We start from the raw sequence: 16,768 nt of genomic DNA, 5'->3' as shown, positions 1-16,768 counted from the left end.
TAGTAGTAGTAGTAGTAGTAGTAGTAGTAGTAGTAGTAGTAGTAGTAGTAGTAGTAGTAGTAGTAGTAGTAGTAGTAGTAGTAGTAGTAGTAGTAGTAGTAGTAGTAGTAGTAGTAGTAGTAGTAGTAGTAGTAGTAGTAGTAGTAGTAGTAGTAGTAGTAGTAGTAGTAGTAGTAGTAGTAATAATAATAATAATAAAGAAAGAGAAGAAGAAGAAGATGATGAGAACTTTGAGATGGAATATTAATGTAACGATTAAACAATGATAATAACAAATGTCAAGGTTAGAGGTTCCACTAATGGTATATCAAACAAGTATAGTATAAACTCTTATTATTGAATTGGAAACCACACACAAAGGAGGTTCCAATCAGATTATATATTGTTAACATGATTACATTAGTCATCTTATTCAATTAATGCTAATACTTGTAAATCTCGTCAAGCATTCATGATTATAACTTATGTTAACAACAAATCAAGTTCCTTTCATAGCTCAGGTGTCGGTTATACCATACATTATGGGCTATGAAAGTGCCAAGCATTTGTTGTACCAAGTGTTATACAACATAAATCAAGATTAGTCATTTAACAAGCAAAGTATTAAAGAGTGAACAAGATAGCAAATATAAAACATGTTAGTATCAAACATTAAAGTCCATATTAAGTTTACATTATACTTATTCTTACACCATTAGTGTAACCTTTTCACCTTGACATAATTAACTTAGCTAGACATAATGAAAGAAAGCAAAATAGATAAACAAAATAAGAACATAAAAGTTAACTAAGTAAAGGAAAGGAAATGAAAGGCATAAACTTAATATTAATGAAAACAAAGCATAAAAAATACAAAGAGAGAAAGGAAGAGCATGATCTTGATCTGGAAACCAAGATGCCTAAATGCATGGCAAATGCCTCCTTTTATAGGCCAAAATTGGGAACTATTGATTTGATGACTAATTGATAAGTGGGTGACCAACTTTTGACTTGGTGACAATCCTTATCTTCTCTTGTCTGCCCAAAACGTCATTGATAACGTCAAAACTGGAGCCAGTTGCAACATGAAAGTTGTAGGTAATTGTCTCAGCTTTCTTGTGTAAAAACTTCAGCTTATTTGGACTTCTAGAACTCTAGATATGGCCAAAATATTAAACAGTGCTCGGGCTGGAGGACAGATTCGGGCTTCTTTGTTGTTGCTACTATTTGGACTTGATAATGGCCTTTTTAGATCTTGGGCTCCATATGAAAGTTGTAGGCCTATGTCTTACCTTTCCATCCATATAAAGTAAACCTAAATCTGAGATCTACAGCTCCAAATATGACCCAATTACCGAATAGTGTTCCGGTTTGGATTGCACCGACATCTCTTTTCTAAGTTTGGCCATCTCTTTGTCCTTTTAATTTCAGTTCTTAAATTCATCAATCAATTCTTTCATTTATATGATAGGCCTGCATTTAAAATGAGCATTTACCATAAATTAAATGTATCTTATATTATTAGATATGTTATTATAAAACATGTTTTAGTTAAAGAGTTATTGATACTTCGAGTGCAAAATGATGATATAAAATCTTGATAAAAATATACTTTTAAGTACTAATCAGGAAGCACCAGATTTGTGGCTTGTTTGGTTTCAAAGAAACTCCTGCACATCTTTTGTTTTGGAGTCATTTGATGAAACATGAGGATGTGATTCAGTTAAAAAGTGGTATTGCATTATGAGCAAGATCATCAGGCCTTCACAAACGGTTGATTGAACTTGTTGTGTCATGGCCTGGTTTCTTATTGAATGGCTTTCCAGTTTCAAAATTAATTGTGGTTATTTTATAGAAGTTAGGGAGTTACTCTTTATGTCTAGATCCTTTGTGTTTGACTTCAATGCCTGATAAAAGATTGCAATATCTTAACATACATTGTTTTTCCTTTTTTATCCTTTAAAAAGTAGTTAGGCATGATTTTCAATAGTCTGCAATATGCATGAATATCTTTGATTACTGAAGTGGTACTTGCAGTCTGCAGAAATGTAATATGTTTGGATATTTGTATTATTTAAAATATTTTACTTGTGATTTTATGATTTTTAGTTAAAAAATTTTACTTGTGATTTTATGATTCGAGTTTATGAGTCGAGTTTATATTGTATATTTCATGTCGTGTCAAAAAAGCATTTTTAACAACCTTGATCATACTTTCTCTTTAAGCCTTCAAGGGCTTTATTGTCTTTTCCTACTCTTTAATATAAAACATTATAGCCATGTTAGAGAATAATATAAATCATATCCTAGGACTTCACCTAATAGTTTAAGCTATTGGGTTAAATTGGTTCTTTAACATGGTATCAGAGCCTTGATGACCAAAAGGTCATGAGTTTGAATTTCATCACCCTATTTGTTTGATAAAAATTAAGCACAAAGTAAAATGGACCTGTATAAGTTCCCAAAGGGCTTTCACTTAAAGGGGTATGTTAGAGAATAATATAAATCTTATCTTGAAACCTCATCAAATAGCTTAAATTTTTAGGTGAGATGGTTCTCTGACATGCCACTCACAAATGCTACTCATAAATGTGACTCCATAGTTGACAAATCTATGTTGTTCATAACCTTCTATAACTATGACTGGCAGTAGGTTTATGGTCTGGATTAGACTCACGACTTTAATGTTTATTATTTGAAAGATTTAACTGTATTTTGTGCTTACCCATACCAGCTGTAAATACTAGAAGATAAGTAAAGCTTTTTATTTAAAGTTGGGAAGTCTTCAGTAACTAATAGTATGCACAGAACTGTAATTAAAAGATCTCTGGTTCTTTTCACCAATTTGTTTTTATCTAATTCTAGTGTGATCGATAGAATCCCCCCTGTCATTTTCAAAGAATAATGAGCTCTAAAATCTTTATATTTATCCTTCGTAAGAAACTTACAGACTTCTGTTTATTGGTTAACTCAGTAGCCAGTACAAGAAGTTCGGACCTCCACTTGCATTTTTTTTATATGCTCAAGCTGGGTCCAGGTCTGTGCTTCAGATAATGCATTAACAAACTATATATGCTTTAATTCTACTCTTTCAATTTGTTTAGATTTGGTTAATTGTCGAGGACATAATCATTGCTTCCCATAGTCAATGGGGGTATTGCCCCCAACCCTTATGGCCTTATGAAACCTTTGGTCTGTTGATGGCCAGCCTGGGCTTTTCTCTCTTCAATGAAAGAACGAACTCACTTTAAGAAAGTCAATGGTCATACCAACAATGATTACTGTTATTATCAAAATGATTTTTAAAAAATAAAAAACTTTATTTTGATGCATTTTTAAATGAAAATCATTTTGAATCATTACCGGTACGACAATTCCAAATAGGCATCAGCAATTGATGTTGATGATGCAGACAGCACCTAAATTTTCTGGAGAAGTGCTAATATTTGGTGAATATCAGTCTTGCCTTGTAGATGTGAATATTTGGTGTTTGTAAACATGCTTGTAGCGATGTTAACTAAGGTCTTGAAAAGTGAAAACTTGAGTTTCTGAAATGTTGTGCTTTTCAGTAATATCTACGGACTTACGTTAACCTATGCTGCCTTGTAAAGTGCATATCTTCATGGATAGAAATTAAGAAACCAGAGCTGCGAGTCTAGATCCAAGTCATCAACCAATGCACAATTGGACTCATATTCAGGTCATGCAGTTCCTGAACGTAGGAGATTTGCAGGGATGGTGTGGGATAGATTCAAACTTGCAAGTTTCTGATTAGTGGAAAGGTGTGGCAAACTTTGGGGTGTATAAGCATTTGAAGGGCGTGATGTTTTATTCTCTGATTGGTGATTAAACAAGAAATTGGATGTTAGTACTAGTTGATGAACAGTTGTATTTTTCAGGACATTCCACAAATGTCTTCGAAAATATCTGCATAGTTGTCTGCTTAACAGATCATGCATGCTGCCGATTTTAAATGTGTTCGATAGATTGTGCAATCCTACGTGGGAATATGAATTAAATTAATTCTGCAGCGAGATCAATTTCACACTGCCATGCACAGAACAACAAAATAACAGATATATTTGCAGAGTTAGATTTTGTGGGCCTAATTAGCAAGAAAATTACATATTCTAAGGGAAATCTCATTTCCCAGTTCATAATCTTTGGGATTTCCAGATTGAGATTCTTATACATTCATGAAAAAATCAAGCAATTAGTCAGCTAAACGACTTGTGTTATTCTAGATGATGTTCAGTATTGAATGACTTTCGATGACCCAAAAGAAGAAAGCAATATATGAATGCACCATTGTTCTTCTCACAATGTACCGGAATTCGCTTATCCCTTTAAAAATTCTTTCAATAGCTTTGTAGCATTGACTCATTAAGTAGGATCACAATGGAACTCGTCAATGGCTGCATCGCAACCCCATTTTTTCTCCTCCTTATATGACTGGGCATACTTTTCAACAATCACCATTAATTGACACGTATACCTTTTGAACTAATCTTCGAAGAAATTTCTCTGAAATTTTATTTCCTCCGGTGATTATATGTATAGGTTTGAATTATTAACATCAATTTCAATACCTGCTTGCTTGATTTAAAGCCAATAATTCAACAAAAGCAGTTAAATAAAAATGTTAATTACATCTGTTTTTAATTAAATTCTGTAGCAATATAAGCAAGTACTGGCTTAATTTTTTTATTTGGAGAATGAATGTGTTCCATCTTCACACTGTTAAGTAAAGAAATAAATACTTGCAAAGACATTCCAAATGAAATTCACATAAAAACCAACTTTGAGATTCCATAATATATTACATAATCACTTTCATAGTTTCCCTTGAAACCCAGCAGGTGTACAAAGAATTCTCCAATGGAACCTTATTTCAAACTTCTTGTAGTAGACGAAGATGAAGTTGCCAAGGTACAGGACGATGTAGCTCCAGCAAACACGTGCACTAACAGTACGAGCTCCTTGCACAAAAAGGACCTGTTATGCACCCAGCTGCAGCTCCTGGTATAAAATGAACCATTAGTCTTCAATATAAAAAGAAAGGAAAAGATATGTGAATAACCATATTACCTTGCAATCCTTCTAAGCAAGAACGTGCTCGTGCAGCCTCTGAAAGGCTCGTTGAAGTCGTGCCTTGCGCACTGCTACCATCACATAGAGCCAGTCCCATGATTCATCCAAGAACCGGAAATAGGCATGTCTCCAGGAACGTTTTAGCAGTAAAGCACCTGAAACTCCCCAAAAGAATACACTAAAACCAATTCCCATAGCAGTACAAAACCATTTCATGAATTCATCAGCGACGACTTCTTTGCCTCGGTTGTCATCATTAGCAGGTGGACTTTGATTCGTCTCATCTCCAGGGCATTTCTGTAAGAGTGGCTTCCCGCACAATGCAAGGTTACCGGTAAATTGTGAAGCATTAAAGCCTTGCAGCTGAGTGCTTAACGGAATCCTCCCCGACAAGTGATTGTTGGAGAGGTTCAAGAAAGCCAGAAAATTTAGATCAGCCATTGTGATAGGAATCACTCCTGATAATTGGTTTCCTGACAAATCAAGTGATTCCAACTGTTTCAACTGCCCAATATTTTGAGGGATTTCTCCAGTCAAATTATTTCCGGATAAATTCAGTGCAAGCAACAGTAAGAGTCCTGTTATTTCTTCTGGAATTTCACCTATTAATTTATTTCTTGCAAAATTAATGATCCTCAGAAGTCCTAGTGTGCTTCCATAATCATCCTCTCTTCCTTTCCATCCAACCCTGATCTTATTCTGATATCTATCATAGCTACCTGGTGCACTGAAATACAGACTAAGAACAGCATTATTCGCAAGGGAATATTCTGACTCTGTTTTCTGAACCATGGAAGTGAGGTTATTAAGGCACTTTGGAATGATTCCTGTGATATTGTTCAGAGATAGGTCTAAGATCAGAATACTTGACAGGTGACACAGATTTGGCGGTATGCTTCCATTGAATCCATTAGATTGTAGGGAAAGGACTTCCAGAGACGGCATGCTTTCTCCTATCCACCCTGGTATTTCTCCTCGCAACTTATTTGAGCTCAGGTCTAAAAATACTAGAGAACTACAATTCCTCAAAGACGAAGGTAATTCTCCAACAAAGCTATTATTATGCAAACTCAATGTTTCAAGATTGAACATTGATCCAATGAAGCTGGGAATTTTATCTGAAAAGTTGTTGCTGGCCAAATTCAGAATACGTAGACTTGTGAAATTCATTAAACAGTCAGGAATCCATTCCGTCAACAGGTTATTTGAGAGGTCAAGAACACTGAAGATATCACTTCCAATATTACATGGAAGAGAAGCTGGACCTGAAAACTTATTGTTAGAGAGAAACAAGGTTGACGTGGTATCTGATGAAAAAAGTGGTAATGGCCCCACAAACTGATTGAAACTCAAATCTATGTTTTGGAGATTGGAATATTTTGATGCGAAATCTGGCAAAATTCCACTCATCTTGTTGTGGGAAAGGTCTAACAATTCCAACTTGGAATTGGACAAGTTCCAAAACCAATTAGGGATTGTATCTGAAATTCCAGAATCAGAGATATCTAGCTTCACAAAATTATTTTGATTTCGAAGCCATTGAGGGAAATGAGGACCCAAATTACAAGACGAAAGAAATATGTGAACCAATTGAAAAGAAGGGGCCCAGTTAGACTCAAATTTCAAAGCTAGGGAGTTATCAGTTAAATCCAATACCGTTAATTTGGAGAGATTTGAAAAGTGAGCTTCAGACATCACACCTTGTAGGGAATTCCCTCCAACATGCAATTCCTCGAGCTGAAATAGACTTCCAATACTTTTAGAAACATTCCCATCTAAGCGATTGTTATCGATCCACAACTCTCTTAATGATGAAAGCATCGTAACATCCGTAAGTGATCCAGTGAGTTGGTTGTCATCCAAGTACAACAAAGCAAGTTTAGAACGTTGACTAAATTGTTTCGGTAAAGATCCATTCAGTTGATTCCGAGAGAGATCCAGCTCTGTCATGGAAGCGAATCTTGTGATGTCAGGAAGTGAACCCTGAAGCTGATTTCCGTCTAGTTGCAGAATCTCTAGTGAGCTCTCCAAGCATCCATGCAAGTCTTGAAACAACTGAGACAACTCTCCAGTGAGATTGTTTTCACTTATATACAGTGCATTTAAACTGCACATATGCCCAAATGAACTCAAATAACCTTGTAATTGGTTAGAGGATAGATGAAGAGTCCTAAGAGAAGTCATGTTTGTGAAAGCATCTGGAATTGAACCTTGTAATTGGTTATATGAGAGGTAAATATCAACAAGATTGCTACCGAAGTTTGCCAACCAATAAAATATTGAAGAAGTAAGCTGATTATCAGAGAAATCAACGAGAGCAAGAGATTTAGAGGAGTTTACAAGAGAAAGAGATGGAGAACCGATAATTGAAAGGCTACAAGAACTTAACAACAATTCATGTAAGCGAGGGAGCCTGTTAAGCACTTGCAGCCAGTCAATCGTTTGACTAAGGTTATTGCGACTCAAGTCAAGATACTCCAAAGAAGAAAGATATGAAAGCCAATCAAGGTTTTCAGAACTGTTAATCCAGTTACTCCTAAGATTAAGATGAACAAGACTGTTATTAAAGTTGGACAACCAATTGAATGTTGAAGAAGCAAGATAGTTTTGAGATAGATCAATGACAGCTAGGGATTTAGAAGAATTTGTAAAAGAAAGAGAGGGAGGACTGACACTTGAAAGATCACAGCCACTTAACCATAAGACTTTTAAAAAAGGGAATTTGTTAATCGTTTGTATCCATTCAGTGGCTTGACTAAGGTTGTTTTCATCCAAGTAAAGATACTCAAGAAAAAAAAGGTTAGAAAGGAAGTTAAGATTTTTAAAATTAACCCCATAATTATAACTGAGATCAAGAGATTGTAATTTTGAGAGGTTCCAAGGCTGATTTGAAAGAGTTCCAGTAACACCAATAGAAGAGAGATCAAGGTATGTTAATTCTTTTAGAGATCCAATGAAATATGGAAAAGGATTCCCTTCAAAATTGCTTCCACTTAGATTCAGGTAACTCAAATGCTGCAACTCCAGTAATGAATTACTGATCTTACCAGTTAAATACTTGCCGCCATTCTCCCGGTGAAGATCAAGATGAGTAACATGACCAGTTCGATTGTTGCATCCAACTCCTCTCCATTTGCAGCAATCCCTCTTCTCTTCTTCACTTCCCCAAGTTGAAAGAATACCAAAGTCATCAATAAGGTCTTCTTTAAACTTGAGAAGGGCTTGTCTCTCCCTCTCTATGCACCCGAAAGTTGCCCCTTTCACTCCAGAAATGAACCCAGGTGCAAGTTTCATGAGCAACAAAAGCACAATAAGCACATAAAGATGATGAAACGACTTGTCATGCTTTATCAGCAGCATGATCACATAAAAAGATAATATAGAAGAGGGTATGGAAGTAATAATTGAGAGCAATATTGAGAAATTGGTGGGTAATTTAACTTTGAATCCATTCACTTCACAACTTCCCTATATATAATATAAAAAACACTATAAGAAAATGTAAAATTAAGTCATTAATTATATAAGTCAAATATTTCCATAAACACAAAGGTAAGAGAGAACAAAATAAAAAAAATTCAAACTTTTTCTTTTATTTCTCGTTCTTTTGTCATATCTCTCATGCATTACAAGTAGTGGTATAATTTAAACATCATAGCAGGAAAATAAAATAAAAAAATAAGATTTATTGACCAAAGCAGAGAAAGGATTACAAACTTGAGGAAGCTAGGATAAAAAAAATTTCATTTTTATTTTATTTAATCCATTTAATATATATATATATTTTAAATATTATTTGATTTAATAACTAAATTCAGTAAATATAACCACATAAATATATAGTCTTGTAAGATTAAATGTTTTGATTTATATTTAACCCTTGATTTTTCTGATTTTATTTTTAAATATTATTAATATTTTTTTATAATTTATTAATGTATATAGTTCTTGATTTATTTAATTATTTATATGTATGAACTTTTTAATTTACACTTACAACAATTTTTTTATGTGTAAAGATACATTAAAAAACTGTATGTATAATTTTTTATTTAGTTTATAAATTATAAATAATTTGGTCCAGCTTCGTCACAAATAATATACACGTCTACTAAGCTTGTAGGCAAAAACCATTTAATGTTTCTCTAAATTTCTTAGGACATTTAATGATATGCCCCTTACTTTTGGGCAAACACTTTTCAAGTCATCATTATATTTAAGGAGATGACATGTGAAAAAAATAATGTCTTATTTATATTTCAATCAGGAGCGGAATTAAAGGAAAAGGAAGGCAAGCAGGGGCGGGTCCTTGCAAAACATTTCAATTTTATTTTTTTTATTTAGTGTTTAAGTGCGGGAAGGTGGACTCTTTTTTCTTTTAAATAAGTGGGTCCTTTTCATAGTAAATATATTTGCTAACCTTTGACTTTAAAACTCTTTATTTTATGATATCTATGTGAAAAGAAAAACATAAAGTCATAAAAAACTTTTTCAATTAAATTGACTTTGCCATCTTCTCTCTTTGGAACCCTACCATCAAGATTAAAAAATATAAACATAAATATAAATTACAAGCGAAAAGGCTGATGCAGACGGCAGATCCACCAATTAATTCATCTTCACCAATTATATATCCCACGCGTTTTCTCATTCCTTTCTTTCAACCATGTGTTTCTGTGGTGTAACAGTTTTTTTGAAAGAAAGATGCCTCAGCTTCCTAGTCATTTCCATTGACATCTAAGACGTTAAATTATTAAGAGCTTCAAGTCCTGGGCAAGGTTATCAAATATCCCACATGTTCTCTTTCCTTTATTTGATAGACATTCTCTCTATTCAAACAAGAATATCTTAAACTTTAAATATTAAAATTAAAAAAATAAAAACTTCAAATTCATCTACACATCCAATACTACAACTTTAATGAAAAATTCCAATTCAAATAAAATTGCTTTCAAGACCAAACTCTAGATGCAATCTAGAGGACGAGATGAGTTTCCTACTCTGATCAGGAAACCAATAGTGTCGAGCATCATATTATAGCTGAGAATCTGATATAAAAATGATAGGTCTTAGAATCCAAAAAAGATGCAGATCAAGCCTTTAACACACCATGAATAAATAAATACAGCTGAAATAGTCGGATATTACAAGAAACCAAGTAAAAAACAAGGTTTAAGTTGCAGCAGAGTTGGAATTACTGCAAAATTGTTACAGCAGTAGAATCAGTTTTCAACAGAAATTTTGAGAGATTTATCTAACATTAAAGATCAGATAAAAAAAGAATGAATTTAGCATCATGAAGATTCCTAAGTAGTCTAAGAATCCTGAAGATTTAGGTAACAAAGGAGGAGAATAAAGAGAGCAAAACACAGCTGAATAGGATCCAAAAAACATTCATTTCTTCTCTGTTTTTATCAATTTTCCAGCAATCATGAACTAAACTCCTGAATTTGGTTCAAAAGGGAGACACGCCATCTCCATTAGCACATTGTGAGAAGTAACGTAATTATTGTAATTCTTTCATATTCAAGTATTTATTTTTCATTGTTCAGAATTATACTATTAATTGTTATTCAAGCTTATTGAATTGTTTTGAGATATCATGTATGCTTTCTAGTTTCTTTCAATCTGTAATTGTTGTTAGGGTCTAGAGTAAGAAGCAAAAAAATTAATTTGATTGCAACAACTCTCATCTTGATTTATTAGAAAAGAATAAACTAAGTTAAAATTGTCAAGCTTTTAAATGTTTTCTTAAAATAAATACATAGATTTTATTCCTAAAACTATTCTCAGTGAACAAAAATTGCTTTCAATATTACATTCGCTTGATGGTAATAAATTGATTAGAGAGCTTTTCCTAATTAATATATTTGTAATCTCATCGATTTCCCTTAACTTTAAGAGATATCAAATTTATTTGCTTGACGTGAAGAAATATTTATTTTATTTTAATAATTAATAAATTTAATAATCAACATATTTATAAGAATAAATATGTAAATTCTTAAACTGATTTGAGGATTCTTAAACTGATTTAGTGACATCTATTTATTATTTTGAGAATTATTATTTTTTGAAATTCAATTTATTATTTTGAGAATTATTATTTTTTGAAATTCCGTCGACTGACCAGTACCTTTCCCTCAGCCTCAAGCCGTCTCCGGCTGGAGCTTTCTTTGAGACGAAAAGGAATAAATAAGAAAATTCCAATTTTACCAAATAAACTAGTTACTTTCCACAACCAATCTTACATTGATCCAAATAACTGTTAATGGCTGCACAAGTGATAGCCATATCTATGTCAAGAAGACCTCACTTGTTATTTTCAGGGATATAAATGTTTCCGGATCTCTTCAAAACACTATCAAGTTCCAAGACAGAGAGTATGTACAACTTCATGTTGGTAGCGAGAAAAAATGAATTAAGATTGAAAACTACTTGATATAAATAACTCAAAACACATCATGCTCGCCTTTTACTCAAACGCCATGAATTAGGTTCGTGGTATCTATCGTAGAGAGGTTCAATGCGTTCTTGACGCTTTCGCTTGCTCATTTTTGTAGGATCTGATACTTTAAAGAACCTGGGAGCTAGTTCCACAAGCCATTTGGGATCTATAACCGTGACCTCACGCATATACTCTTTTGTAGTCATTACCAGCTCATGGTAGATGACCCAGTCTGGTTGTCTCTGGAAAAGAGCACTGCTGGGGTGGATATAAACTGGCTGGTTCTCAACCAAAGTCCTATAACCCTCCTGTGGGTCCTTTCTAGCTGCATGGAAAAAGAATCCAGCTGTAATCGCTTTCCTTATCTTGGTAAAATTCTTCCCAGCACTAACAACATCTAGTTTATACCTGAAATCCAGCAAAAGTGTTGAGTTAGAATCGTGCAGACAAACACGTTTGCATTGTAGGTGAGGGTTTTCTATAAGTGACGGTGAGGGTTTTCTAGATCTACTATTAGCATTTCCTTATTTTAAATATAAAACTGCTGGAAGAATAATTGTATCATAAGGGGGTCAGGTAGGAAATAACCAGAGCCAATAACTGTTGCAGTTAAATGCATGGCAGGATCAAGAAACAAAATTTTTCATAAGAACACCCATCGAGTGAAAAGTCAGCAACTAAAATGAAAGAGAGCATTGGGGTGCAAAGTTATTTACCAAAAACAACCAACAGCACAGGTTAGAGGGATGACAAATTCACCATATCTCAACAGGTTAGGAGAGTAATTAAAAGCATTGCGTATAAAACACAAGAAGTTTACAGCTAAATGAGCCTTGACTTGGCTTGGGCAAATGGCAGTTAGTTAATAGTGTTCCTCCTGCCAGCCCCATGAACAAGTGTAGGCATACTAATTGAATTGATGACAATCACAAAAAATAATAATAATAATAATACAAAGCATACAATCCTAGCCTGACCATTTTTTTTTTTTAAAAAAAAAAATGGAGAGGCAGAACACGTCATGTATATCAGGACAAACACAACAGCAGATATGCAATGAACAGGCTTTTCATGCTAAAATGCTCAGTGACATGCATGCTAGTAGCATCTCATAATTCACGATAATAAGGATATTAATAGCACTCTACAATGCTCAACGACAAGCATATTAGCCAAGGCCAAATATCATTGTTCTTAATCATGCACAAGTCTCAGAAAACTAATGATAAGCATCAATAAAGAAAACATTGAGCAAGGATGATAAAATATCATGAAAAAGACATTAGCTGAAACAAAGGAAGTTGCAGATCTTACTTATCCATGATGCTTAGAAGCTGTTTTCTGACATCCTGTGCTCTCCTCAACGATCGAGATTGGACAAAGTTCTCAAAACACCAAGGTCCTGAAAAGTTCTTGGCTTTCCAAGCCTCGTATACAGCAAGCAAAGTCAGATGGTCTCCCTCAGGCTGGAAAAACTTGGCCCTCTTCTGATCAGCCTGAGCTTGTTTTTCTCTAGGTCTGTAAAAGATGTTACCAGTTTGGATCATGGCAATGATAGTCAAAATCTCATCACTGCACCCGAGGTCTACACTAGCCAGCAACATTTTAGACAATGGTGGATCCAGAGGAAATTCTGCCATTTTCCTCCCTAGTTTGGTCAGAAGTCCTTCCTCATCCAGAGCTCCAAGACTGTATAGCTGTTCCATGGCAGAAATAAGGGCCTGCGGTGAAGGTGGATCCATAAAATCAAAAGACAATAGGTCATTAATTCCCATAGCCTTCATTGTAAGCGTGGTGAATCCAAGATTAATTCTTTGGATTTCTGGAATTGAGGTGGGAGACATCTCATTGCGGTATGCGCTTTCTGTGTAGAGACGATAACATTTTCCAGGCCCAGTACGCCCAGCACGGCCAGCTCGTTGCTTGGCAGATGCTTGTGAAATAGGTGTTATAACTAGAGAATCAAGCCCTTGCTTTGGATTATACACGTTCTGCTTGGCAAACCCAGGATCAATAACATAAAAAATTCCATCAATCGTCAAAGAGGCTTCAGCAATATTAGTTGCCACAACCACCTTCCTCTTTCCAGGTGGGGCAGGATCAAAGATTCTTGACTGCATTTCACTAGGAAGAGCACTATAAACAGGCAAAATGATCAATTCAGGAACATTTTTTCCTAATCCTTTCATCCTCTCATAAAGAGACTGACATGCAAAATCAATCTCCTCCTGGCCTGTCAAGAATAGAAGTATGTCACCTTCAGGTTCTGTCAAGTGGATTTGCAAGACGGTAATCAGAGATGCATCTAAGTAGTCACTTTCTGGCTGTTTGGTGTACAATATCTCCACAGGAAATGTTCTCCCAGGAATCGTGAATATGTTACAGTTGAAGAAATACCCTGAAAATTTCTCCGCATCCAGTGTGGCTGATGTGACAATCAAGCGAAGATCAGGTCTTCTCTTCACAAGTTTCTTGAGCAACCCGAAAAGGACATCAGTGTGAATGGTCCTCTCATGAGCTTCATCTAGCATTATCACCGAGTACTGAGACAGGTTCTCCTCAATCAGAATCTCCCTAAGCAGCATACCATCTGTCATATACTTGATCACAGTATCTGGTCCAGTGCAATCCTCAAAACGAATAGCATAGCCAACTTCTTCACCTAAACGACAGCCAAACTCTTCAGCCACCCTCTTGGCTACAGACATAGCAGCCACCCTACGAGGCTGAGTACATCCAATCTTACCCCTAGTGGTATAACCTGACTCGGCGAGATACTGTGTCACCTGAGTAGTCTTACCTGAACCTGTCTCACCAATAACCACCAGAACCTGATTGTCATGGACAGCCTGAATTAACTCTTTTTTCAATTTGTAAATTGGCAAGCTCTGCCTCTGTTCCTGGATAGACAACTTGGATCGCTGCCCAAATGTCAGCGCTTTCCCAAATGCATCCTTCTTCCATTCAGGCATGTCATAAGCAGATAAGCCAACACCACGCAGCTCCTGAGCAAGATGCCTCTCGCCAGTCTCGGGCATCGGGTCTTCCCAAGGACGATTAAGATCCTTTGGTATTGAATCAAGCATAGTCCTCTGCTGCTGCTCCCTTACTTCTCTCCTCTCCTTTATAAGTGCAGACTGAAGAGCAGCTGCACGACTCAACGAACCTTCAGGATTCTTAAAAATCTTAACTGGTGACATATCAACAGAATACCTAGTCTGTCCTTGCAAAAATGCAGGCTCATCCTCATTCATCTCAATCTCAAGCTCTTCCTCAACTCCCTCTTCTTGATAAAGCAACCCATCTATTTCCTCATCATACATGGGGTACTCTTGCACACTCAAAACCCCCGAAGCAATCAACTGTTTTGCTTCCCACTTCTCTGGCGAGCTCATTCTCTTTAAAGGTCTCCGTGACGGACCAGTATCCTCCTCCTCCACAATCCTAATCCCTGACAACCCTGTCCTCGTCACCGGCCCCTCCTTAGACAAACCCAAAGCATTGCTCCTAAAACCATCCTCCTCATCATCCCTCTTCTTCAATGGAAGCAAATCTTTCCCACTATTCTGATCAACATCCCTCATCGAAAGACTCAACTTGTTCCCCGAAACTGAAATCACCTTAACATAAACTTCCTGGTCCCTCTTAACCACGTCCTTTGCATTCCCAACTCTCCTAGTTGCAATCTGTGAAACATGAACCAAACCCTCCTTCCCCCTAAAATCACTCAACTGGACAAAACAACCTGTATCCATCACCCTCGACACCCTCCCCTTATAAACCCCATACAATTCTGGCTCATTACTATTACCACCACCATACCCATGTCTCCCATTCCTTCTCTCCCTCTCACCTTCACCATCCTCTATATCATGCCCATCTCTCCTTCTTCCTCTATCTCTCCTCCTATCATCTCTATCATACATATCTCTCTCTCTCTCTCTATCCCTATCCCTCTCTCTATCCCTATCTCTCTCTCTCCTATCTCTCTCTCTACGTCTACCATCGTTATCTCTTTCTCTATGCCTGTCTTCATTCTCTCTCCTACTTTTCTCTTCAGCTTCAATTTCCAATTCCCTATCAATTTCTTTCACTCTGTCTCTACTATCTTTAATCGAGAGAGCTTTAAATTTAGAATCTTTACCTGACCCGTCATTCTCCTTATCTTTCTTCCCCTCCTTCTCCGCTTTCGGCGGCAAAATCGCGTGAATAATCGTCAGCAATGTCCGAACAAAGTAATCAGGCATTTCAGCTCCATTTTCCTTCAGCTTCGCATCGAAATCATCTACTGTTTCGCAGCTCCGACCTAACTCGGTGATGAACTCAGCTAAGATCTTATCTCCAAACCCCAAGTGAGTTTCGAGTTCGCTGCAGACCTTGGAGACGAGGGAGAGGTACTCGAGCTTCTTCAATCCGGCGTCGATTTCTGCTGCGGTTGCCATTAGAAAGAGTTGAAATGTGGGGATCGTAGAGAGAAGTTTTTTTATTTTAGGGTTTTCGATTTTTTAGGGTTTTTTTTTTTTTAATTTTCGTCATCTGATGAGAATTTGATTCTTTATTTTATTTATTTTTAAACACATGATGTTTGTTCGAGGGCTGAAGGCAGTGCTGTGGTAGGGATAAACAAAAGGCAAAGTAAAGACCCAAATAAGCCTGGATAATGATAGCCCAAACCATATTACAAATGCAGGCCCATAAATTGTAATCTAGCCTAGAGCTTTGGCCCAAAGGAGAGGATTGATTATTTTTTATCTATTTATTTAGCACATATTTGCTTATTTTTTCACAAATATCAGATAATTTCTATGTTTAGTGATTATGGAATTTTTTTTAAAATATCTTTTAATTTCTTGGGCAGGTGTGTGCCATGTGATGGTGCTGACAAATAGGTTAGAGAACTTATTGGATTTTAAAATAAAAAAAATCAATTATTGATATTTTTAATGGAAAATGAATTTTAAAAGAAATGTTTTTCTATGATACAGCACCTATCTTCCAAAAATCATCAGTTGTATTGGTATTACTAAAATAAGAAAAAAATTATGAGTGATGTTGAATGACATGTATCTCACGGTGCTATTTATTTTTACATTTGTTTTCATTTTCTATAAAAGAAAACATTTCTGGTAATGGAAATAGCCATGAAGTTATAGGGCTTGGGCAATGCTTTCTAGTTTGTTCTAGATCGAGAAATGTTCACTCATAAGCTGAGGAAGAAGGTCAAATTGCTTTTTCTTTAAAGAGGCCAAT

At 35.7% G+C, this 16,768-nt stretch overlaps 2 protein-coding genes across 2 annotated transcripts in view; both read right to left on the bottom strand.

The window, feature by feature from the left end:
- Window positions 1–4,768: 4,768 nt before the first annotated feature.
- The window catches only part of LOC105115445 (LRR receptor-like serine/threonine-protein kinase FLS2), an 88,054-nt gene continuing 76,054 nt past the window's right edge, over window positions 4,769–16,768 (bottom strand). Inside the window, exons 2-3 of the mRNA XM_011012330.1 lie at window positions 5,068–7,280; window positions 4,769–4,998 (exon numbers count right to left, since the gene is read on the bottom strand). Of these exons, the coding sequence (XP_011010632.1) occupies window positions 5,080–7,280 (2,201 nt within the window). The 3' untranslated portion in view covers window positions 4,769–4,998; window positions 5,068–5,079. The remainder of the gene's footprint in view (window positions 4,999–5,067; window positions 7,281–16,768) is intronic.
- Window positions 11,281–16,078, bottom strand: LOC105115437 (probable pre-mRNA-splicing factor ATP-dependent RNA helicase). Its single transcript, XM_011012318.1, has 2 exons — window positions 12,833–16,078; window positions 11,281–11,926 (listed from the first exon to the last, which is right to left on the bottom strand). The coding sequence occupies exons 1-2, from the start codon at window positions 15,958–15,960 to the stop codon at window positions 11,533–11,535; spliced, it is 3,522 nt and encodes a 1,173-aa protein (XP_011010620.1). The 5' UTR covers window positions 15,961–16,078; the 3' UTR covers window positions 11,281–11,532.

The sequence above is a fragment of the Populus euphratica genome, unplaced genomic scaffold (genome assembly GCF_000495115.2).
Source record: "Populus euphratica unplaced genomic scaffold, PopEup_1.0 scaffold701.1, whole genome shotgun sequence".
In the NCBI taxonomy this organism is placed as follows: Eukaryota; Viridiplantae; Streptophyta; class Magnoliopsida; order Malpighiales; family Salicaceae; genus Populus; species Populus euphratica.
Note: the sequence above shows the minus strand (reverse complement) of the source record. Positions and strands in the feature narration are given on the sequence as shown.